The sequence below is a fragment of the Lacerta agilis genome, chromosome 1, assembly GCF_009819535.1.
Source record: "Lacerta agilis isolate rLacAgi1 chromosome 1, rLacAgi1.pri, whole genome shotgun sequence".
Taxonomy (NCBI): domain Eukaryota; kingdom Metazoa; phylum Chordata; class Lepidosauria; order Squamata; family Lacertidae; genus Lacerta; species Lacerta agilis.
In genome coordinates this window covers 3,415,100-3,435,932 of record NC_046312.1, presented here as the reverse complement: position 1 = coordinate 3,435,932, position 20,833 = coordinate 3,415,100, and the positions used below count along the sequence as shown (strand labels likewise).

The 20,833-nt window shown below is 47.7% G+C and overlaps 1 protein-coding gene across 5 annotated transcripts in view; it reads left to right on the top strand.

Annotated features, from left to right (window-relative positions):
- The window catches only part of NIN (ninein), a 115,275-nt gene that overhangs the window by 82,761 nt on the left and 11,681 nt on the right, over positions 1 to 20,833 (top strand). For 3 of the 5 annotated variants that reach the window (XM_033161352.1, XM_033161413.1, XM_033161592.1), the window contains 10 exons: positions 937 to 2,919; positions 4,870 to 4,995; positions 5,458 to 5,527; positions 7,738 to 7,941; positions 8,309 to 8,410; positions 10,208 to 10,330; positions 10,611 to 10,724; positions 11,563 to 11,742; positions 15,338 to 15,487; positions 18,011 to 18,112. In XM_033161352.1, coding sequence (XP_033017243.1) covers positions 937 to 2,919; positions 4,870 to 4,995; positions 5,458 to 5,527; positions 7,738 to 7,941; positions 8,309 to 8,410; positions 10,208 to 10,330; positions 10,611 to 10,724; positions 11,563 to 11,742; positions 15,338 to 15,487; positions 18,011 to 18,112 — 3,154 coding nt within the window. The remainder of the gene's footprint in view (positions 1 to 936; positions 2,920 to 4,869; positions 4,996 to 5,457; positions 5,528 to 7,737; positions 7,942 to 8,308; positions 8,411 to 10,207; positions 10,331 to 10,610; positions 10,725 to 11,562; positions 11,743 to 15,337; positions 15,488 to 18,010; positions 18,113 to 20,833) is intronic. The other 2 variants (XM_033161506.1, XM_033161680.1) reach the window with 2 other exon arrangements.

The following is a 20,833-nucleotide window of genomic DNA, read 5'->3' as shown; positions in this document are numbered from 1 at the left end:
GTTCTGCAGCAGCTGCCTGCCCCCCGAGGCTGGCCCAGGGGAGCAAGCTAACACAGGAACATGAGAAGAGCCTGCTGGATCAGGCCAGTGGCCCATCTTGTCCAACATCCCGTGACCAACCAGAAGCCAGCAAGCATGACCCAAGAACAGGAACAGCTCCCCCTTACCGTGGTTTTGAGCAACTGGGATTCAGAAGCATGGCAGAGCACAGCCGTCCTGACCAGTAAGCTATCGATAGCCCTCTCCTCTGTGAATTTGTCCAATTTTTTTTCTAAAGCCATCTAGATCAGTGGCCCATCTCTGCCTCCTGTGGCAGAGAGTTCCATAGTTTAACTCTGCACTGTTTGAAAGAGTTAAGTTGAACTATGGAACTCAAGGCTGAAGGCCACCAACCTCTTAGATGGCTTTAGGAGAGGGCTAGAGAAATTCATTGACGACAAGGCCATGTTGGCTCTGCTCTGCCTCCACAGTTGGAGGCAGCAATGCTTCTGAATTCCAGTTGCTGGAAACCACAGGAGGGGAGCGTGTTCAAATGCTGCTTGTGCATTTCCCACAAGCTTCTAGTTGGCCGCTGTGAGAACAGGATGCTGGACTAGATGGGTTGCTTGCATGGCCCAGCAGGTTTTTCTTGCAATCTTAAGTTAAATTGCCTCCAATATATTGGACTAAGCTGTAAACAAGTCCGGAATCTTGTTAAATTCTTGGTCTTCAGTTGCTGTGGGGTGGATTTAAGAGGAGGTGGGAGGAACAGTGTTCGAAAGGAGAGACCATTAAAAATGAAGATCCAAGACAAATAAACTGCATTTGGACCTTGGTTGGGACTCCATCTTGGCCTGTGGTCTTCAAAGGCTGAGGCCTAGGGCAGTCAGTGTTCTGCCGCCGCCTGTCCGTTGCTTGGCAGAGGCTTCAGTAATGTGTTGTGTTGACCACATCCAGGGCAAAAATGGAAAATGACTTTAACGGAAGAGTTTCTCGGATGGAGGAGCAGTTTGCCGTGGACCGACAGGCGCTTGTGAGCAAGTACGGGGAGGCCCTGAAAGGCCTCGAGGAGCGCTACCAGCAGGAGTTGCGTGAGGCCTCTGAGGAGAAATCCCAGTGGGAGTTTGAGAAGGATGAAATGGCCCAGGAAGACGCCGAGGCCCAGGAGAGGTGGGGGGAGATGCTGGCAAAGGAGAAAGAGGCTTCGTCGGCCCTCACAGAAGAGAAGGAGCTTCTGGAGAAGCGTTTCGAGGAGTGTGTGAGCTCTCTGGTCCTGGAGAAGGAGCAGCTGCAGAAGCAGCTGGAGGATGTGACGAAAAGGGAGCGCGAGCTCCACCAGGGACTCCAGAGAAGGCAAGAGGTCCACAAGCAGGAGCTCCAGAAGAGAGGAGACAAAGGAGAAATGTCCGGAGTTGAGGAAGATCAGGAGATGCTTCTCCGGAAGCTCGGGAGGCAGGAGGCTGAATTCAAGCAGGAGAAAGGCAAGCTGACTTCGAGGCTCGCCACCGTGGAACGCCTGAAACAGGAGGCGCTCAGCAGAGCGGCTGAAGAGAAGGAGGAGTTGAGGGCCAAAATCTTCACTCTTGAAGGCAACGTTGAAGAGCTCCAGCAAGAGCTGTCCAAACTGCAAAGAAATTTCAACAGAGATGCAGACATGCAGAGGGGCGATTTCCCAGCGAAGCCCCGGGAGCCAAAAGAACTGATGGACTTTCTTTCGGACCAGAAAAAGGACCAAGAACCCTCAGCAGAAGGTGGCGCAGCAACTGTCACCGCAGAGAGGAAGCTGCTGAGAAGCCCAGCTCGCTCTCCTAGTTTTATCGCCCTGGTTCCAGAATCGTTGGGGGACTCGCGGTTGCTGAACGTAAGGGACCAAGGTGGCGCTCAAGTAAAAACGGACAGCGGCATCGGAGAGTCGGGCAGCCTGGCGATGGAAATTGAAGAGACGATACTGGAAGGACCCATGGAGACGACTCTTGTCTTGGAGAAGGCCTATGAGGAGATCTGGGTGGAGAACGATACCCTCAAGCGGCAGCAGCGGCAGCTTCGAGAGCGAATCAGCCTCCTGGAGGCCGAATGCGACCAGGCCACCCTGGACCGTCAAGACATGGCTTCCCAGGTTGAGAAGGAGCTGGAGGAGATCCTCAAGACCATCCCCCAGCCTGACGCCTTGCCCTGCGGAAGCGAGGAGCGCAAGGAAAGCCTCTGTCGGGGACAAGCCGGTGTTGCTGCAAAACCGCATCCGGATTGCATCAGAGGGGGCAAAAGGCCCTCGGACGGAGGCCCGGAAGCTGAAGTCCATGCCACGGAGATGGCAGACCACAGAGGGGCAACTGGGTCTGAGAAGGGAGAGCTGGGGAACCGGGCACTGGAGCTCTCGGGTGCAGCCGCCAAGAGAGACGCGAGCTCCAGGGCGCAGAGCAAACGTTTGCCGGCGCCAGAAGAACTTGAGCTGCAGAACCAGGTGGGCAAGTTGCTGGAGCAGAATGCCGGGCTGGAAGACCACCTGCCCCAGCTTCTGCGTCTGCAGAGCAGGCTGGAAGAGAGCGGCCGAGAGAGTCTCGCGGTGACGCAGGAGAAGGCGCGGCTGCAGCAGAGGCTGGCGGAGCTGGAAGAGGCCCACGGCCAGATGTCCGCGGAGAACGCCGAGCTGCTCAGCGCCAACCTGGTCCTGCAGAGCCGGCTGGGCAAGATGGAAGCCTTTGTGGCGACCCTGAAGACCCCGAAATCGGGGCGGCGCCACGGCTGGGGCGAGAACGGAGCCCGGGACGCGGAGACGGACGCGAGGGGGCTCCTTGAGCTGAACAGGAAGCTCAAGGAAAAGGTGGCGGCGCTGCTGAAGCAGAAGGGGAGCCACGCTCAGGAGAGGGAGGACTTGAACGCAGCGCTCTGGGGCTTGCAGAGCACCTGCAGCGAGCAGCGGCGGGAGCTGGAGCTCATGAGGTAACCGGGGGTCTCTCCCCGCCCCCTGCTTTCTGAAACTAACCACCTCTCGCCTCCCTGATTCACCGCCTCCTTGCTGCTTCCACTGACTTCTCTCGGCTTCTTGTATTAACCAGTAGATTAACTTTGGCTTAGAAGACCATGTGCGCCTCCTGGGATTCTACCAGAAAGCAATCGCTTCTAATACAGCTTTGAAAAGTGCCTGCATGTGTGTTTTGATGCATATCTCAAGTGGTACAGCCCAGGGTGTGGTTTGCTTCTTTCGCCCACCAAAGGCTGCTCAAATTTTCCTGATGTCGATAATCTGAGTCCCAATTAGCCAGATGCTTCTATGTTGTGCCTTTCTTAACACCGTACCTCTTTCCTCTCCTCTTCTTTTGGCTCATTGTCTCTCTTTAACGTGCCTTAACTGCAGTCGGTGGAAGAATAGCATTTGTCTTACTTTTATCTGAAGACGTGCGCATGCACGCGAAAGCTCATACCAAGAACAAAGTTAGTTGGTCTCTAAGGTGCTAAGGGACGCGGGTGGCGCTGTGGGTTAAACCACAGAGCCTAGGGCTTGCCGATCAGAAGGTCAGCGGTTCGAATCCCCACGACGGGGTGAGCTCCCGTTGCTCAGTCCCTGCTCCTGCCAACGTAGCAGTTCAAAAGCACGTCAAAGTGCAAGTAGATAAATAGGGACCGCTCTGGTGGGAAGGTAAACGGCGTTTCCGTGCGCTGCTCTGGTTCGCCAGAAGCGGCTTTGCCATGCTGGCCACATGACCCGGAAGCTGTCTGCGGACAAACACCGGCTCCCTTGGGCCTATAGAGTGAGATGAGCGCCGCAGCCCCAGAGTCGTCCACGACTGGACCTGATGGTCAGGGGGGTCCCTTTACCTTTACCTTTGAGGTGCTACTAGAAGGAATTTATTTTTTATTTTGTTTTATCCAATGAGATCTCACACATCTAAATGCCAGTTACACTTAACAGATGAGTGAATGTTTCGCTGAAGGCTAGATCAGTGTGTGTGTCGTCGTCCCCCACCCAACCCCGGGAAAGCCTGAGCTTGTTGAGGTTTCCTCAGAAGGAACTGAAAAGTCCACAATGGCATACAGGCCTTGTTGCAAAGATGTCCTGACCACCATTGCTGATCTTCTCCTGCAATCTGCAGCCGCAGGAGCAAAGACTCTTAGTCCAGATAAGACGCAGGAGACTTGTCAGTTCAAGGTCCACATGCCCAGCAGGGGGGAACAAAGGCAAAAGGGGGGGGCATGGCTGTGAGTCTTAGCCTTGCACCAGGGCTGCATTCTAGCCATGCAACAGTCCTAGAATTGTAAAATTGGAGCGTTGCAAGGGACCTTGAAGAACATCTAGTCCTGTGTTTCCCAAACTTGGGTCCCCATCAGTTTGGGACTACAGTTCCCATCATCCCTGACCACTGGTCTTGCTAGCTATGGGATGCTGGGAGTTGTATTCCCAGAAAGGCTGGAGACCCAACTTTGGGGGACCCTGATCTAGTCCAATGCCCTGCAATGCAGGAATACGCAGCTGTCCCATACGGGGATCGAACCTGCAACCTTGGCATTATCGGCACCATGCTCTATCCAACTGAGCTAGTCAGAGGTTTCTATATATTAAACATTAAAAGCTAAATTATATTAAACATTAAAAGCTAAATTATATTAAACATTAAAAGCTAAATTATATTAAACATTAAAAGCTTCCCTAAACAGAGACACTTAATCGACCTGGCCTGGTATCCCCCGCGACTGGAATGTGTTTCCTACAATGCTCCCCAAAACCTGCGTCAGTATGCAAATTTTCTGTGGAAGGTACTCAGCTTCCTTGCTTCAGGCGAGTCAGTCTGTGAAGAATTTCCCCAATGCAGTTAGGAAAATGCTGGGATTATGCCATAAGCGATGCACACGCCAGCAGCACACAAATCCAGTCTCTCTCTTTTGGCACCACAGGTGTGAGATGGATCGTCTCAGAGAGGAAAACGCTGTTTTGCGGAACGAAATTGCCTTTCTGAACGAGGAAGGCAGCATTTGCGACCTGCGCTTGAGGGAGCTTAACGGGTCTCGAGAAGAACTCTGGTAAGTCTCTCCAAACCGGAAGCGAGGGACCAGCAGCAAGGGAGGCCCCCGGCTTAATTTTGTGGGGGGTGGCGGGGTAAATGGGAGGTGGCAGGCGGCGAGAAGAGGGTGGTCCTGTGGTTTTGGCTCTGGCCCCGCCTCCTGCTTGTTCTGGCTCCGCCCACCGCTCACAACCGGCCCCAAAGGGAGGAGAAAACTGACCAGAAAGTGGAAGAATGGACTCTGAACAGGTCGCTATTTTTGGTCTTGTCCAATAAATGCCATAGCGTTGATGGTCTGAGCAACCAGGATTCAGTTTAGCTGTTAAGAGATGCTCCTGCCGTTTTCACTATTATTCATGCTCCCACCCAAGGTGCCTGTGCGCTCATGCTCCCTTGCGCACACACGCATGCTTATTTGAGGCAAACGAAGATGATGTTGCATATTAAGGAGTAACATTTCTGTTCACTCTGCGTACCTCAGGCAGCAAATGGAGTCTGTGCAGAAAGAGAAAGCTGCGGCGCAAAAAATGGCCGAGAACCTGAAAAAGCAGGTAAGCTCTTAGCTGAGTCTTCATTTTGTATCAAGATCTCAAAGTAGTTGTCCTATTACAAAAGAATTTCAGAAATAGACTGGAAAGAGAAGTTACTGAATTACAACTTACTACCAAACTTAAAAGGGACGTGGGTGGTGCTGTGGTCTAAACCACTGCCAATCAGAAGGTCGGTGGTTCGAATCCCCGCAATGGGGTGAGCTCCCATTGTTCAGTCCCTGCTCCTGTCAACCTAGCAGTTTGAAAGCATGTCAAAGTGCAAGTATATAAATAGGTACCGCTCTGGTGGGAAGGTTTTCGTGTGCTGCTCTGGTTCGCCAGAAGCGGCTTAGTCATGCTGGCCACATGACCCAGAAGCTGTGCACTGGCTCCCTTGGCCTATAGAGCAAGATGAGCGCTGCAACCCCAGAGTCATCCGCGATTGGACCTAACGGTCAAGGGTCCCTTTATCTTTATCTTTACCTTTACCAAACTTAAAACCATGGAGAGACCTGGTCTGAATAGAGACATTGGATTCTTCTCTGATTATAAATGATAAAGCTATTTTTAGCCATCTCACCCCTTGCTTTTTCCTGTAAGACCAATTGCAGTTGTTAACAGTCATCAACAGGTTTTCCACACCTATCAGCCAATCCCGCATTCCCACCAGCCTTCTGAGTCATAATCCTCCCCACCCTCTCACTATATATAAGGGTCTGGTGACTTCTGTTTCAGTGTATCTGAAGAAGTGTGCATGCACACGAAAGCTCATACCAGTAACAAACTTAGTTGGTCTCTAAGGTGCTACTGGAAGGATTATTTTTATTTTGTATCTTTGTGAGGAGACACTATAAACCAGTGGGGCCCAGAGAGGGTTGTGCTACCCCCTGGGGGGTGGCAAAAGGAGCACTGGAGGTCTCAATGACTATCAGACTGTTGCTAGGTCAGGTTTAGCGAGTTTGTTGAATCAAACTCAATACAGGTGCCCCCCACATTTATGCATGTTCAATATGTGTGTCACTGCGCTGATCCTGGAAGTGACCCAAAAGCATCACAAAAAGGGGCAGAATGAGGTGCTTGCAGGCTTTTTTCAGTGGAGTTTCAAATATATGTGACGACGACGACAACAACAACAATTTATTATTTATACCCCACCCACCTGGCTGGGTTTCTCCAGCCACTCTGGGCGGCTTCCAGCAAAATATTAAAATACAGTAATTCATCAAATATTAAAAGCTTCCCTATACAGGGCTGCCTTCAGATGTCTTCTAAAGGTTATATAATTACTCATCTCCTTGACATCTGATGGGAGGCCATTCCACAGGGTGGGCACCACCACCAAGAAGGCCCTCTGCCTGGTTCCCTGTAACCTCACATCTCGCAGTGAGGGAACCACCAGAAGGCCCTCAGTGTCCGGGCAGAACGATGGAGGTGGAGTTCTCCTTCTGGAGAACGTGTCCAGAAGAGGGCAACCAAAATGGTCAAAGGCCTGGAAACAATGCCTTATGAGGAACTGCTTAGGGAGCAGGGTATGTTTAGCCTGGAGAAGAGAAGGTTAAGGGGTGATATGATAGCCATGTTCAAATATATAAAAGGATGTCATATAGAGGAGGGAGAAAGGTTGTTTTCTGCTGCTCCAGAGAAGCGGACACGGGGCAATGGATTCAAACTACAAGAAAGAAGATTCCACCTAAACATTAGGAAGAACTTCCTGACAGTAAGAGCTGTTGGACGGTGGGATTTGCTACCAAGGAGTGTGGTGGAGTCTCCTTCTTTGGAGGTCTTTAAGCGGAGGCTTGACAGCCATCTGTCAGGAATGCTTTGATGGTGTTTCCTGCTTGGCAGGGGGTTGGACTGGATGGCCCTTGTGGTCTCTTCCAACTCTTTGATTCTATGATTCAGGTATACTGGGTGCCGTGGAAGACAGCCCCTATGTAAATTGGGAGTTGCCTGTAGTTTTAATTGGATTTTGAATAAATGTGCAAGAACAAACTTACCGTAGTTGGTCTCTAAGGTGCTACTGGACGGAATTTTTTATTTTATTTTGTTTTGACTATAGCAGACCAACACGGCTACCTACCTGTAACACTACAATTAATTGTTACTGGTTTGGATTTGATTGAGTATTTTCCTTAGTGGGTAACGCAAACAGCTGTTGTGTGTAATGGTTTTTTATGCAGTAGGGTTTCCTTGCCTTTGATTTCTTTCCTGGGCTCTTGTTTTCTGATCAGGCCTCTGAACTGAAAGCCCGCAATCAGCAGCTGGAGTTTGAGAATGCAGAGCTTGACCGACAGACGTCTCCCCACCAGGTGGATGCGCAAGATCTTAACCAACGGCTGCGGAAAGTCCTTTGTCAGAAGGAGGCGGGGAAGGGAGTGCCGGAGGAGAGGGAAGGCTCCTGGCTCCGGGAGGAACTGGAAAACTGCAAAATCCAGGTATTTCGGTGGTTTATAACGAGGACCTGCCAGAGAGAACAACAAAGCAACTTTCAGAGCTATTGCTTGTGAAGCACTCATTTGTAAATTTTATTATCCTGTTCCTACACACTACCAGTGTGGTGTAGTGGTTAAGAGCAGTGGACTCGTAATCTGGGGAACCGGGTTCGCGTCTCCGCTCCTCCACATGCAGCTGCTGGGTGACCTTGGGCTAGTCACACTTCTCTGAAGTCTCTCAGCCCCACTCACCTCACAGAGTGTTTGTTGTGGGGGAGGAAGGGAAAGGAGAATGTGAGCCGCTTTGAGACTCCTTCGGGTAGTGAAAAGCGGGATATCAAATCCAAACTCTTCTTCCAAACTCTTCCAGTCCTCGACGCTGGAGATGGAGCTGTCTCGGCTCAGGGCTCAGGCCCTTGCTCTGGAGCAGGAGAACTACTTCCTCAAGGAAGAGCTGGAAAAGGAAAAGCAGGTAAGCCTTCCCAAGGCTGGGGGGGGGGGGCAGCGGCAATTGGGGGCGAGGGATGTCACGAGAAGCCACACGAGCAGTTTGTTACCCAGGTAGGAATATTGAATAAAAGCCAAGACCGAGAAATATAAAGCAAAGTGTCCAACAGGAACCCTAGTTTTTTTTTCTGTTGTACAGTGGGACAGTGACCAAAGATCAAGTCTGAGTGTACCTAATTTGCACTTTTTGAAGCAGACAGACCGAAACACATCCATCTTTCAAAATTTGCACTTTTCCAAATTTTGCAGTGCTGCCGAGTAATGTGTACAAAAATGGATATTCCAGGGTGATGCGGGCATAAGATCGCATATACGAGTGAACGCTATGGCAAGTTCTTAAAGAAATGGGAGTGCCTGATCACCTCAAGAAGCTACAGTTAGAACTGGATATGGAATAACTGATTGGTTCAAAATTAGGAAAGGAGTACGACAAGGCTGTATATTGTCCCCCTGCTTATTTAACTTATATGCAGAATTCATCATGCGAAAGGCTGGGCTGGATGAATCCCAAACCGGAATTAAGATTGCCGAAAAAAATATCAACAACCTCAGATATGCTGATGATACAACCTTGATGGCAGAAAGTGAGGAGGAATTGAAGAACCTTTTAATGAGGGTGAAAGAGGAAAGCGCAAAATATGGTCTGAAGCTCAACATCAAAAAAAACTAAGATCATGGCCACTGGTCCCATCACCTCCTGGCAAATAGAAGGGGAAGAAATGGAGGCAGTGAGAGATTTCACTTTCTTGGGTTCCATGATCACTGCAGATGGTGACAGCAGTCACGAAATTAGAAGACGCCTGCTTCTTGGGAGAAAAGCAATGACAAACCTAGACAGCATCTTAAAAAGCAAAGACATCACCTTGCCGACAAAGGTCCGTATAGTTAAAGCTATGGTTTTTCCAGTAGTAATGTACGGAAGTGAGAGCTGGACCATAAAGAAGGCTGATCGCCGAAGAATTGATGCTTTTGAATTATGGTGCTGGAGGAGACTCTTGAGAGTCCCATGGACTGCAAGAAGATCAAACCTATCCATTCTCAAGGAAATCGGCCCTGAGTGCTCACTAGAAGGACAGATCCTGAAGTTGAGGCTCCAGTACTTTGGCCACCTCATGAGAAGAGAAGACTCCTTGGAAAAGACCCTGATGTTGGGAAAGATTGAGGGCACAAGGAGAAAGGGACGACAGAGGACAAGATGGTTGGACAGTGTTCTCAAAGCTACTAACATGAGTTTGGCCAAACTGCGGGAGGCAGTGAAGGATAGGCGTGCCTGGCGTGCTCTGGTCCATGGGGTCACGAAGAGTCGGACACGACTGAACGACTGAACAACAAAAACGAGTGAACGCAACGTGCAAAAAATGTGTTGTGATTAGGGGAAATTGTCTTGCCAAAATGTGTGTATTTGGAAATTCACACTAAAATGTTGTTGGGTTTTCATGAGATTTCTTTTTAACGCAATCTGATGCTGAATTGTGGAGGACTAAATTTGAAGCTTGGAAAAATGAGAAACAGAGAGACACCAAAACTGACATATTTGCCTGGCTCTGAGGGCAATACTATAAATCTAACTGACGCAAATCAACCAAGGGGTGCCCATGAGTGTACGAACCACCCCTGTGCGTTAGGAATATTTACAAGTATTTTAAAAAATGTATAGATTCCCTTGCTGACCATCCTCGTGGTCTGCCATGGCAGCACAGCCTGGGGAGGGCACAGAGGAGAACCAGGTGTCCCCAGGTTGAAACATATCTGCCTTCCACAGATTCCCAGGTGCCCGGACCTCTCTGACCTCCAGAATGAGATTTCCGGCGTAATTGTGGAAAACGAGAAGCTTTTGAAAGAGAAGGAAGCCCTCCGCGAAGAGCTGAACAGATGTGCGCAGAAGGTGAGAGTTTACAGCAATACTACATCAAGAGGCAGTGTCGTGTAGTGGTTAGAGTGCTGGGTTGGGGCCTGGAAGACCAGGGTTCAAATCCCCACAAATCTCTCTGGGTGTGACCTCAGACCAGCTGCTCACTCTCAGCCTAACCTACCCGACAGGGTCGTTGCAGCGGAAACTCTGGAAGGCTTCTGCCAGTCAGTGTAGAGATGACTAGGTGGGCCAGTGGCCCGGCTCAGCGCAAGGCAGCTCTTTATGCTTCCTATGTGCTCTCTTCACATTGCAGGTAGCCAAAGTGGCCTTCCTGGAGGATCTCGTCGCTTCCCTGAAGCAGGAGAAGTCGTCTCTGGAGCACCAGAATCAGAGTCTGAAAACTCAGAAGGCAGCGTCGCAAGACAAGGTGTGTGTTTTGTGGTGTTGGCTTCTCGCCTCTGAAGTCTCTGCAGAGTGTTCCTGCCGGCCTACACAACAACAAGAACACTTCAAAATGGCTGAGCTAGAATTTACCAGCAAATTTGATTCTGTCCAGTTGGGACTTAATAGGAGTTGTGGGTGTCAGGGACCCTACCACGAACCCCCACCTCTCAATTACTAAAATCGTGTCCACAAGGGTACAGGGGTGAAACTATTTAAAAGAGGATTAGAGAAATTCACGGAGGAGAAGTCTGTCTGGCTGTTGACCTAACATTTAGAAAATGTCTGAAGACAGCCCTGTTTAGGGAAGTTTTTAATCTGTGATATTTTAATGTATTTTAATATTGGTTGGAAGCTGCCCAGAGTGGCTGGGGAGACCCAGCCAGATGGGCGGGGTACAAATAAATTATTATTATTATTATTATTATTATTATTATTATTATTATTATTATTATTTTCCAGAAGAGGCATCTGGTTGGCCATTGTGAGAACCCACAAGCAGGATTTGCTGTCTCTAGCTGCAGAGAGAGAGAGAGAGAGCATAGTCCTCGTGGCTAGTAGGCAGGCATTGATATAGCCCTCTCCTCCTCCTCCTCCTCCTCCATGAATTTGTCCAATCCTCTTTTAAAGCCATCCGAGTTGGTGGCCATTGCTGCCTCCTGTGGCAGGGAGTTCCACAGTTTTAACTGTGCAGTGCATGAAGAAGACTTGTCCCTGGCTATAAGAATGAGGCGGTGCGGAACCCGGGCCCTGCCAGCCCATCTCTCCCTAGCCGTGTGCCGCAGGTGCTGTGACCTTGTGCTGTATGTGCTCTTTGCCATCAGAATCGGGCCCTCGAAGCAGCCGTGCATTCGGTGGGGCTGCAGAACCAGCAGAAGCAGCTGTGCTGGGACGAACTGGGTCTCCTGGCCAAGCAGGACCAGCAGCTCTTGAGGCAGGACAACGAGCGGCTCCAGCAAGAGCTCCAGAACGCCAACTCAGATCTCGCTCATTCCAGAGAGAAGGTAAACGGGGAATTCCTTCCAGTTGTGCATGTCATGCCCGTCTGTCCTCGTATTTAGCTTGTAAATATCAAATCACAAGAAATATGCTCACAAGAAATATGCAAAATAACTAAGCAAGTGTTAGAAGTCATCCCAGAACTGGCCCTACTGAACATCTTCCAAGATAACAGTGCCCACTCACACTACAAAGAGCTCATTGAAGGGATGCAGGTGGCACTGTGGTCTAAACCACTGAGCCTCTTGGGCTTGCCGATCAGAAGGTCGGCGGTTCGAATCCCTGCGATGGGGTGAGCTCCCGTTGCTCTGTCCCAGCTCCTGCCAACCTAGCAGTTTGAAAGCACACCAGTGCAAGTAGATAAATAGGTACCACTGTGGCAGGAAGGTAAACGGCGTTTCAGTGCGCTCTGGCACTCATCAGTGGAATTTGCTGCCAAGGAGTGTGGTGGAGTCTCCAACTTTAGAGGTCTTTAAGCGGAGGCTTGACAGCCATCTGTCAGGAATGCTTTGATGGTGTTTCCTACTTGGCAGGGGGTTGGACTGGATGGCCCTTGGGGTCTCTTCCAACTCTAGGATTCCTCCGTGCGCCAGTAGCTGTTTAGTCATGCTGGCCACATGACCCGGAAAGCAAAGCTGTCTGGAGCAACGCCGGCTCTCTCGGCCTGAAAGCAAGATGAGCGCTGCAACCCCATAGTCGCCTTTGACTGGACTTAACCGTCCAGGGTTTCCTTTACTTTTTACCTTATAAAGAACTCATAACCCACCTAATCTCAGCAGTCAGAAACATCATAGCCAGACTGTGGAGAGACCTGTCAGGAGTAAGCATGGACCAATGGTATCAAATAGTATGGGAAACAGCCTTACTAGAAAAATTAACCCATAAACTGAAACTGACACGGGGACAAATAGAAGAAGACGCCTTCACTTCGTTATGGCTCCCCTTTATCACATACACAGCCCAACAAGACAACAATATGAACCTACCGACATCATACAAACTAATATGGCTAACCTAATTCAAAATAAGCTTGTTCTTGGTATGAGCTTTCGTGTGCATGCACACTTCTTCAGATTGTGCATGCACACGAAAGCTCATATCAAGAACAAACTTAGTTGGTCTCTAAGGTGCTACTGGAAGCATTTTTTTTATTTTTTTATTTTGTTTTGACTATGGCAGACCAACATGGCTACCTACCTGTAACTGATTCAAAAATAGTTCCAGTTACAGGTAGGTAGCCGTGTTGGTCTGCCATAGTCAAAACAAAATATGGTATGAGCTTTTGTGTGCATGCACACTTCTTCAGATACATATCTGAAGAAATGTGCATGCACACGAAAGCTCATACTAAGAACAAACTTGGTCGGTCTCTAAGGTGCTACTGGAAAGAATTTTTTAATTTATTTTGTTTTGATTCAAAAATACACACACACACACACACACACCAAATCTCACTACAGCCACCCAAAGACAACCAACCACATCCTGAGCCACCCCCAACCTCTCACCACCAGGAAACACAACAAGCAAATGGTAAGAGAACCCATACAAGTAACACTGACACAAAACCCCACACATACACTAAGTAGAAGACTAGAAACCCCACCCCACCCCACTCACCTTTCCCCCTCTCTCACCTTCTTTTCTTCCTAACCTAACATTGTATGTAACACTAATGTCTCGCAACAAATGAAACTGAATTGTAGAAAACGCAACTTGAAAAAAAGAGACAACGCACATGTTTTTGTACATTAAGAAATCAAACAGGCTGGACGCCAGACCCCACATAAGTAAACAGGGTGAGGGCTGCTGGAGGCTGGAGGTGTGTAGGCCCAGATAGGCTCTAGGTCTGGTACCAGATTGGAGACACAAAGCATAGAGAGAGACAAATAGAGTGTGTGTCTGTGTTACCTGACTCTCAAACTGCTGGACCACCTAGCAGGAAGGGTTTTATCAGGCCTTGGTGCTGCTGAGTTTGGGCTGCAGCTGGAGGAGGAGAGGACAGAGGGTGAAGAAAGAGCTGTGAATGGAGGGGGGCTCTCTTCCCATCCCTTGAACCCCCTGGGAAACTCAACAAACCTGCTGCACTTGGAACTGGGTGTGGAGAGAGCTTTGTTAACTACGAACCCCAAAATCTGGGATCCCCTTGAAACTGGTGCCAAATCTTTGCTGTCATTTTGCAGCTTTTTTGCAGCGAAAACCCCGCGATTCGGAATCACTGATACATCAGATTGGGGTTCTTAGTTAACCTCCCCCCGTTAGATGTATCAATTACTCTGTGGGGTGCTGCAAAACGCGGGGCTTTCACTGCAAAACAATTGCAAAACTTTGGCAACCAGTCTGGAGGTGATCCCAGATTTGGGGGTTCATAGTTAATGACGTTTGTGGAGATTGCAGCTGAATGGGACACAGCTGTGGGCTCCCACCATCCACTTCGAACTGCCCACAAAAAGCGTGAAATATCCTGTTTCCAGGATCTCTTCTCGTTGTGATACTTTTGTGGATGAGCTGAACCCTCTCAGCTCATCCACAAAAGTATCACAATAAAAAGAGATCCTGGAAACAGGATATTTCACGCTTTTTGGGACCCTGGATGAGAACCCGGAGGCTTGTGAAACGAGGAATACGAACTGATATTGAGTTACCTACATTAGTAACTGTGTCTTAATGTATCATGCTTATATGTAACTGTGTATTTTCGTAGTATTTTGTTTGAGTTGCCTCTTGTAGCTTCAGTTTCCTGTACACTGCCTGGAGATATTTTTTTATTTATTAAGTGGCATAGAAATTAAATAGTCAAATAGTCAAATCAGCTGAAACCCTTCTGTCTGTGGGCTCAGCTGGCAGACGGGGATGGCAGCCGAGAGGGAAATCTGTCCATATTGAGCCAGCTCTCAGATCTTGTGGGAAACTTTCTGGGGGGCCGCATGTCACAGGTGGACAGGGCCAGAGGCAAAACCTTGAGTGGAGCAACATGCTGGGGAAACCCGGTGCAAAAAGAGCCTTTAAGCTCTCCTTCCTTGCTTGCATTTGACTTGTGGAATTGCAACCAGTTGGCCTTCAACCTTGTACGGTTGAAATTGTCAAAACAAAATAAAAAATAAAAAATAAATTCCTTCCAGTAGCACCTTAGAGACCAGCTAAGTTTGTTCTTGGTATGAGCTTTAAGATGCTATTGTACTATGCGTGTGGACACTCCCCATAAAGTCAGCTCCTGAAGGTTGGCCAACAGGCCGGCCCACAATGCTTTCCTGGTGGGTTTGTGTGTGTCCCCCCAAACACACGCGCTCGCTTCTCCCAACATCGAGAGCCAGTATGGTGTAGTGGTTAAGAGCAGTAGACTTGTAATCTGGTGAACCGGGTTCACGTCTCCGCTCCTCCGCATGCAGCTGCTGGGTGACCTTGGGCTAGTCACACTTCTCTGAAGTCTCTCAGTCCCACTCACCTCACAGAGTGTTTGTTGTTGGGGAGGGAGGGAAAGGAGAATGTTAGCTGCTTTGAGACTCCTTCGGGTAGTGATAAAGCGGGATATCAAATCCAAACTCTTCTTCTTCTTCTTCCTTATAAACAAAAATGTGATTTGGCCTCTTCTCTTGTCAGATCCGTCAGCTGGAATCCACCATCCTGACCCAGAAGCACTTAAAACACCAAAGCCATTCGGGTATCGTGAACGCCATTGAGCAGGAGAAACTCAGCCTGAAGAGGGAGTGCGAGAGACTGCAGAAGGAGCTGGCCTCAGCCAACCGGAAGGTCAGTTCCAGGCAGTTCTAATTATTATTATTATTATTATTATTATTATTATTATTATTATTATTAATACCCTGCCCATCTGAGGAGCTTTCAGCATACAAAAAGTTCTGGGGTGGCAAATAAACCCTTACATTTTGCCCAAGGAACACTCAGTTAGTCTGGTCTTCAAATGCATTATCTTCTTGTTGTTTTCAAAATCTGTGCACACTAAAACAAGTTTTTACTTTGCTGCTTATGTGGACACAGGCCTGTGGCATTTGGGCCACCTTGGGTGACTTGAAAGAAAATAAGCACTCAAGCACACACACACACCCTTCAAAAACCTATGCATCTCTCTTCCAGTTTCCTGTAGTTTTCTGGGTTGGTCACCTGGGGCCGGTCCTTGCTCGCCACAGGCAACTACTTGCTGTTTACAGATTTGTAGGTAGATTCGCCTGGGATAAGGCCGTTGACCCGTGAAGTTAGGTAGCTGAATACCACCTGGATGTTCTGCAGTTCTTAGTAGATCTTTCGGAATGAATGGATGAAATTTAGTGATGTTCCTTCATTTCAAGGGGTCTACTCGAAAGAAGCATTTCTGAATACCCGCCCTGCATGGTCAAAGGCAGGATAACTCTGAATATCAGTTGCTCTATAGAAGTTGAGGGATAAGACTCTTGTCTTAACACTCTTCTTGTGAACTTCCTAGAGTTCAGCAAATTCATGGAGGATACGGCTGTCGATGGCTACTAGCCATTGTGACTATGCTCTGTCTCCACAGTTGGAGGCAGTAATAATAATAATAATAATAATAATAATAATAATAATAATAATAATAATAATAATAATAAATAATAATAAATAATAAATAATAAATAATAAATAATAAATAATAATTATTTATACCCCGCCCATCTGTCTGGGTCTCCCCAGCCACTCTGGGCGGCTTCCAACAAATATTAAAATACATTAAAATATCACAGATTAAAAACTCCCCTAAGCCGAGCTGCCTTCCGGTATTTTCTGAATGTCAGGTAGTTGTTTATCTCCTTGACCTCTGATGGGAGGGCATTCCACAGAGCAGGTGCCACTACCGAGAAGGCCCTCTGCCTGGTTCCCTGTAGCTTGTAGCAATGCTTCTGAATATCAGTTTCTGGAAACTAGAGGAGGAGAGAGGGCTCTTGTGCTTGGATCCAGCTTACTGGTTTCCCACAGGCGTCTGCTCAGCCCCTGGGAGAACAGGATGCTGGACTAGATGGGCCATTGGCCTGATCCAGCAGTCAAGCTCTTTTTTTGTGTGTGTGTTCTTATGTTCTCAGCCCCTGTCTCTGTTGCCATCTTTTGGGGCGGGACGTTCTTTGGCTTCGTATCTTACTTCACGTAAGGAATGCCTCAGCCCTCCCTCCATCAGATCCATGCACAGGATCCACAGTGGAGCAACCAGTTTGCTCCAAGAACCTCTCCGCGAGAGCACATGTTGGCTCTTATTGGGAGCTGTCTGCATGCAGGCGAAAATCCTCCTGCAGTATGAAAGAGGCAACACGTAGACCGATGAATAATGGGAAACAATTATAGCTTTATAATTTGCAGCATGGTAGTAATAGCTGTACAATCTGATTACAGGTAGGTAGCCGTGTTGGTCTGCCATAGTCAAAACAAAACAAAATAAAAAATTCCTTCCAGTAGCACCTTAGAGACCAAAAAAGTTTGTTCTTGGTATGAGCTTTCGTGTGTATCTGAAGAATATCTGAAGAAGTGTGCATGCACATGAAAGCTCATACCCAGAACAAACTTGGTTGGTCTCTAAGGTGCTACTGGAAGGAATTTTTTATTTTGTTTTGTTTTGTACAATCTGAGTAACTGAATACATCCGGTGAGACAGCGTTCCGGATAAATACACTGTTTCGACGTGGTCTTCTTCAGTTATATAGCTATAAAGACTAACAAAATATATATATGACTAATCGTATGAAGGACAGTGACCAGCATAAACAAGAGTCCAAATAGTCCAAAATAATTTTAAGAGAAATAAGAATTATCATACCTTAATGTACATACATCTTCTCTGGAGCAGTGGTTGTACCCGTATAGGAAATAAATAGCCTGATATACACAAACTCAACCACAGGTGGTTCTCTAGTAAATTATGGAGCAATGAGACAGTTAAAGCAACAGAACCTCACAAATAATCCTCACAATTAAACAAACATGATAGTAAGATCAAATAAAGCAATTCAGATCTAATTCCGAGTTCAACCCTCCTGGGTGAAGAGTCTTAAACAAGAAAATAAACCGTGATTCCTTTTGTCTTAGTCGTTTTACATAGTCCCATCTGGTATTGACATTCCTCCTATTGATCCACAGAACTGTGAAAAGCAAATCTGAATCTGAGTGATTATGAGATAAAAAAAAATGTTCGACCAAGGGTGCTTCCCAGCAGATTCAGATTTGCTTTTCACAGTTCTGTGGATCAATAGGAGGAATAATAAAATAATCCCGCTCTGTCCTCATCTTTCTTAAAACGAGCCTTAAATCCCCTGACAGATCAGCCAGATGAACTCCCTCGAGCACGAGCTGGAAGCCGTCAATCTAGAAAACGAAGGCCTACGGAAGAAGCAGGTCAAACGGGACGAACAGGTGATGGAGGTCTGTTTCAGTAGACGGTGCATTTCTGATGTTGCTCTGCAGGAAAGAAATGAACTTTGCTTGAGGATTTAGGCCAAGGGATTTATTTATTTGAGCTTGCAGATCTAAGGGGAACTCCACAACAGAATACATACCGGTACATCTAAAGAAGAAGCCTTTGGCTGAGTTTTCCAAAGTGGAATTAACACACCAGCTTCACATAGACAGAACCAGGGAGGACACATCTGTCAACAGCTACCAGGGATGATAAATATCTACATTTATGATTGTTGTAATAACCTGCAGTTTTATAAGAGTATATATTTAAAGTAGATGGATGAATAAATGAGCAAATTAAGTTAATTTGGATACGCAGAAGATATTCAAAACAAATTTAAGGAACCGCAGAAAGAGGGGAAAGGAAGTAAAGTTTTGAAAAGTTAAAATGATTGTAAAATTAGTGAAATGTATAAAAAAATTTTTTAAAGATAAATATCTACATGGGACTTTCGTGTAGAAAGGCAGTACAGTGGTACCTCGCAAGACGAATGCCTTGCACAACGAAAAACTCGCTAGACGAAAGGCATTCGCTAATGAAAGGGTGACTCGCAAGACGAATTTTTCTATGGTCATGCTTCGCAAGACGAAAATTTCAATGCATTCCTATGGGAATTAAATTCCTATGCATTCCTATGCATTCCTATGGTCGTGCTTCGCAAGACGAATTTTTCGCAATACAAAACAACTCGTAGAACGAATTAATTTCGTCTTGCGAGGCACCACTGTACAGTGGAACCTCAGTTTTTGAACTTAATCCATTCCGGAGGACCATTCGAAAAGTTCCATTCCAGAAAAGTTTGAAAACCGAGGATCAGTGGACTGACTGTGAAGTCAATGGGGAAAAAATGAAAAACGTGGCTCAGAAGACCATTCGGCCTAGGTTTTACTAGGTTGTCCTAGTAAAACACAAAAAAAATCAGACATTAAAAACCTCCCTGTACAGAGCTGCCTTCAGCTGTCTTCTAAAAGAAGCCAGATAGATGTTTATTTCCTTGACATCTGAGGGGAGGGCATTCCACAGGGAGGGCGCCACCACCGAGAAGGCCCTCTGCCTGCTTCTCTGTGGCTTCACTTCTCAAAGTGGGGGAACCGCCAGAATAGACTTCCATGTCTGGGCTGGGCAATGGGGCTGGTTGCCTTTATCTGGGGGGGGGGAGGTGGCACAACAAGGAAGACGCCGTGAATTTTAGAAGAAGCCGGATTCTGAGCACAGCGTTGCATGTGTAGAGAACAGCCATCGGGGCTGAGCGGCGTCAGGGAGGTCTAACTTTTGGTTGCTGTTGGTCTCGAGCTCCCACCGGCTCCATCGGCCACCGTGACCAGCTGTCGTGGGCGACGGGAGTTGTAGTTTAGCAGGGTTCCCCCACCCCCAATTCCTGGCCTGTATGCTATTCTGTTGTGGGCCGGGAGCCTGAAAACGATGGTCCATTTGCGTCTCTTCCCACACCTCAGCTCTTCTGATTTCTGCACAATATTCCTTGTCCTTTGGTTCGTCTTTTCCACCCCTGTGCAAGCTTCTCCCTTGGTTCTTTCTCACCTCGGATGCCCCATAACCTTCTCTCTCTCCCCTTTGTGCTTCCCCCCCCCCCTTCCTGGCTAACCTGTGCCCCCCCAGACCTCGGTGGCTGGAACTAGCAGAGAGGAGCGCAGTGCTCTGCCTGACGTAGCCTGCGAAGGTAGAAGAAATCGTTTCCCCCTGCCATAAGCCCACATGCATGGAGAGAGAGAGAGAGAGAGAGAGAGAGAGAGAGAATTAATGAGTGTGTGAGAGAGAAAGCTCTTCAGAGCCATGCCTTTTCCGCTCCTCTTTTTATTTCTTTAAAGAATTAATATGAAAGGCGACTGGCCTGCCTCTTGTGTGAAGGAGCCCCTCTCAGGGGCGTAGCAAGGTGGGGGCCTAGGGGGCGGGTCGCCCCATGTTCCATAATGGGGGGGGGTGTGTGTGTGACAAATTATCAAGGAACAATTACTGCCCTACTTGGGCGGTTCATAAAAAACTTTTTTTTTAATGCCTGCTCCAAAGGTCTTTTCTTACTATACTAGGGATTATATAGCTATATATGAAATTCCATGCATATCGGTTAATATCTTGACCCTCCTCCACCAAAATAGCTGTTCACTTGGCTGTTTTCCTATGTCGTGAAGGCTGAAATTTCAGTTCGGTGGAGCACTTACAGTTCCCAACCCTAACCCTGTGCAAAGCCATCTAATTAGACTTTAATTTGATTCTGAGATGTTTTTAGCAGGTAATTTAATTATTGTCTGATTTTATACCATTGTTATGTATCCGATGTTAGCCACCCTGAGCCCGACTTTGGCCGGGGAGGACGGGATATAAATAAAAGTTTTTTTATTATTATTACTTGCTATTATCCCTTTGTAAGAAAATATGAAATAACGTAAAACCATTTTTGCAGGGGGGGGAGAATCAATGGGGGGTGACAATAAATTTTCCGCACCGGGTACCACCTGACCTTTCTACGCCTCTGGGGGGAGGTGCCAAAAATCTTTTTGCCCCCGGGTACCAATTTACCTTGCTACGCCCCTGGCCCCTCTTCATTTTAATGGGCAAAAAGGGGAAATGGAAGGATCCTGGCTGCCATTGTTGATTCTTGTAGGCTCAGAAAGAAAAAGGTTAAGCCTTAGCTTTTAAGTTTGATCTTAAACTCGAAAGCAGTTTTG